The sequence below is a fragment of the Microtus ochrogaster genome, chromosome 18, assembly GCF_000317375.1.
Source record: "Microtus ochrogaster isolate Prairie Vole_2 chromosome 18, MicOch1.0, whole genome shotgun sequence".
Classification (NCBI taxonomy): Eukaryota; Metazoa; Chordata; class Mammalia; order Rodentia; family Cricetidae; genus Microtus; species Microtus ochrogaster.
This window is the reverse complement of record NC_022020.1, coordinates 30,020,662-30,023,724: the sequence shown is the minus strand read 5'-3', so window position 1 is coordinate 30,023,724 and position 3,063 is coordinate 30,020,662. Positions and strand designations below refer to the sequence as shown.

At 41.4% G+C, this 3,063-nt stretch overlaps 1 protein-coding gene across 1 annotated transcript in view; it reads left to right on the top strand.

The window, feature by feature from the left end:
- The window catches only part of Prelid2 (PRELI domain containing 2), a 72,400-nt gene that overhangs the window by 37,207 nt on the left and 32,130 nt on the right, over positions 1-3,063 (top strand). The window contains exon 5 of the mRNA XM_005356034.3: positions 1,015-1,120. Within this exon, the coding sequence (XP_005356091.1) occupies positions 1,015-1,120 (106 nt within the window). The remainder of the gene's footprint in view (positions 1-1,014; positions 1,121-3,063) is intronic.

The window sequence follows — 3,063 nt, the reverse complement described above, 5'->3', positions numbered from 1 at the left end:
ACACACACACACACACAGCCTACTGTGTCCAATTAGTGTTGCCCATATGCACTTGGGTGTGTGACTGGCCACTTAGGCATGGACAACCTGTCATGGGGCTTGTCCATGAAGAAAACTGATTTCTCTCTCAGAAGCTGTGCATTGCCACTAGCTTGTCAACTAGTGCTGGTAGGGGTGGGGCCTGGTGAGCCCTTTCTGGCCTGGCCCGGGCTGGAATGCCAGCTGGGGTGGGCTGCTGCAGGTTTTGTGCAGGCAGCCCTTACTGTTGAGGGTTCACGGGTGCAAATCTTCGCCACATCCAGAGGACAACTGTCCTGCCTGTCCTCTGCTCTGGCAATCTTTCTGCCCATCTTCTTGGCTGTTTCCCGGGCCTTGGGACAAGGCTTGTATTATAGATGTTCCATGTACGATGGAAACTCCACACTTTGGGTTCTCTACACCCCGCCAGTTGTTCTTTGTGGTAGCCTCCTTCAGTAGACGTTTCTTTGGTAGGGGATGAGAGCTGCACTAATCTATGGCCGTAAGAAGTAAGTGTTTGGAAGGCAATTGGAAACTATCAGTTTAGCTTGGTGTCAGTAGCTTCATGCATCATGAAGTGAATATTCTTTCACTGAAATGATTGCTGTTTATTCTGTATAAACTGTACCATAGTTAGGTCAACCTTAAATAGAATCTTTTGTTTTAACAGGTAATTACTCAATTTTTATGGCTATTATTTTGTGTTAATTATAAATGGTAATTGTGCTGCTGAAAGTGTCTATAATTATATATCCAAATGCAAAGTGATATGAAAGATGAGTGTTTTTGACAATTGAGAGTAAAAGATGTATTGTGATCATATTGATGCCCCACTACCCTTCCCCTTCCCTCTCCCACTGTAGTGGCATCTTCTTCCCAATGAATGTCCCTCTGACCCTCAAGGCTTGCTTTATTTTATTTTATGCAGATAACCATAGAGATGAATTGTGTGTGTGTGTGTTTTATAACTTTTTTCTTTCCTTTTTTTCCCCCCAGGACAGAGTTTATTCAAAGAGGCAGAATTTCAATCACTGGGGCTGGATTTTTCAACTGTATTTTGGAAACTTTTGCTAGTGCATTCTTAAGACAGGGAGCCCAGAAGGTAAGCTTGGTTCAACTTTGAACTCATATTAATTTTAAGAAAACATGGAGAAATCAGTTGGGTATTGAATAGGACATAGTAGAAGAATGTCATGAACAGATATGATAAAAAAGGGGAGTTAATGAATAAATGTGCCCACAAAATTTCTCTTAATAATTGCTATTTAAGTCCAAAGTTTAACCAGGCTAAGTCAGTCTGAATACATTCTAAGGAGTGCTGACCTAGGTTGTTGAGATTAAGCATGTGTTATTGGCCTGGCTGGAGGGCGGTGTTCTGTCATGGATCCAGACTGGTTTAGCATAGGCTGGAAGGAAGTCACTGAACTCCTAGAAGGTCTAATGTCACTTTTCCTCATGGAGACATTATTGTGCTTGTTTTTCTGCTAGAGCACAATGTGTGCATTTGTTAAAAAAAAAAAAAGAAAATAAAGTAAAAGAAAAATAACACCACCAGACTCCTATCTACAAAATTGCAATCTCAAAGTAATGCCCCTGGTGAGAAAATTAATTTTATCACTGTGTCTCTGACTGAGTTGACTCCTTGTTCATCTATTAAATCCTCTATTAGAAAAGCCGTAATAATAATAATTAAGTATAATTGTTTAGCACACGTCTATTCATCAAAAGGATGGAGCCCCTTTTGGGAGAGATAATATTTAAATGTTGAGTTGAGGTTTCTTATTATTAGACTGACTACACAGAGTCATTTGTAAAATAAAATAAAATTCTATCCGATGGTCCCTGTGAAAACACACATCAGGCTGTATTCATCCTGGATGTTGTGGCTTGCCTCACTTTAGACAAAACATGTTGTCCATTCACCTGAGTGACTTTGTATTTTACCTGTCATCAATCTGAACCTGTTAATAGTTGTTAATCATATATGGATCCTGTTTTATACACACACACACACACATACACACACACACACACACACACACACACACACACACACATACACACATATATAGTGGTCCACATTCCTATTTTACTGGTGAAAGATAATTAAATAAGTATACCCAGTATATGTCTATTGTCTTGTCTATCTTCTTTTTCTTTATTAGGAGAGTACCTGCCTTGTGCTAGGCACTATGTGAAATATGGATGTGGTGGTTTGAATAGGTATGGCCCCCATAGACTCACCATAGGTGTGTTTGAATTCTTAGTCTACAGGAAGTGGCATTATTAAGAGTGTGGCCTTGTTGGAGTAGGTGTGCCTTGTTGGAGAAAGTGTGTCACTGTGCGGGCAGGCTTTGAGTTCTCATATGCTCAAGCTGTGCCCAGTGTGGGACTCAATTCATTTTCTTATGCCTATGGATATAGAACTCTCAGCTCCTTCTCATCTACCATGTCTACTACCTGCATGCTGCCTTGCTTTCTGCCATGATGATAATGGACTAAATCTCTGAAACTTTAAGCCAGCTCCAATTAACTGTTTTTCTTTTTAAGAGTTGCCACAGTCATGGTGTTTTTCATAGCAGTAGAAACTTTAAGTATGACAGGGGGCTAAATGTATTTATTTGGTCATAGAAATAGTGAAATGTGGGCTCTAGACTCCATCCCATCTTCCATTGAGGTCCCAGCTAGATGCAGTAAAGTGCTTACCTTCTCAGCACAGTGCCCTTCACACAAATGGCTGTGCCGTCACAGACCTGTGTGTGTCCTACATTCCTAGTAGAATTTGGCTGCAAGTGACAAAACACACTTTGGGTTGGTTGTTGGCATGGAGTAAGGGTGCTGAGGAAGAGCCGCCCTGAGGTGGGAGCTTCTGGACACCTTTGTAGGGTTCCATCTCCTCCCACCTAGTTCATCTGGTCTGTAGGGATGTGCTAGCTTCCTGGTTCTCTTTTCTCCAGCTTGGCTCTCTCTGTTTAGTGGGCTGTGGATCTCCACTGTCCAGGTGTCTATGTTGAATACAGTTCTAGCCAATGGAAAGACTGACTG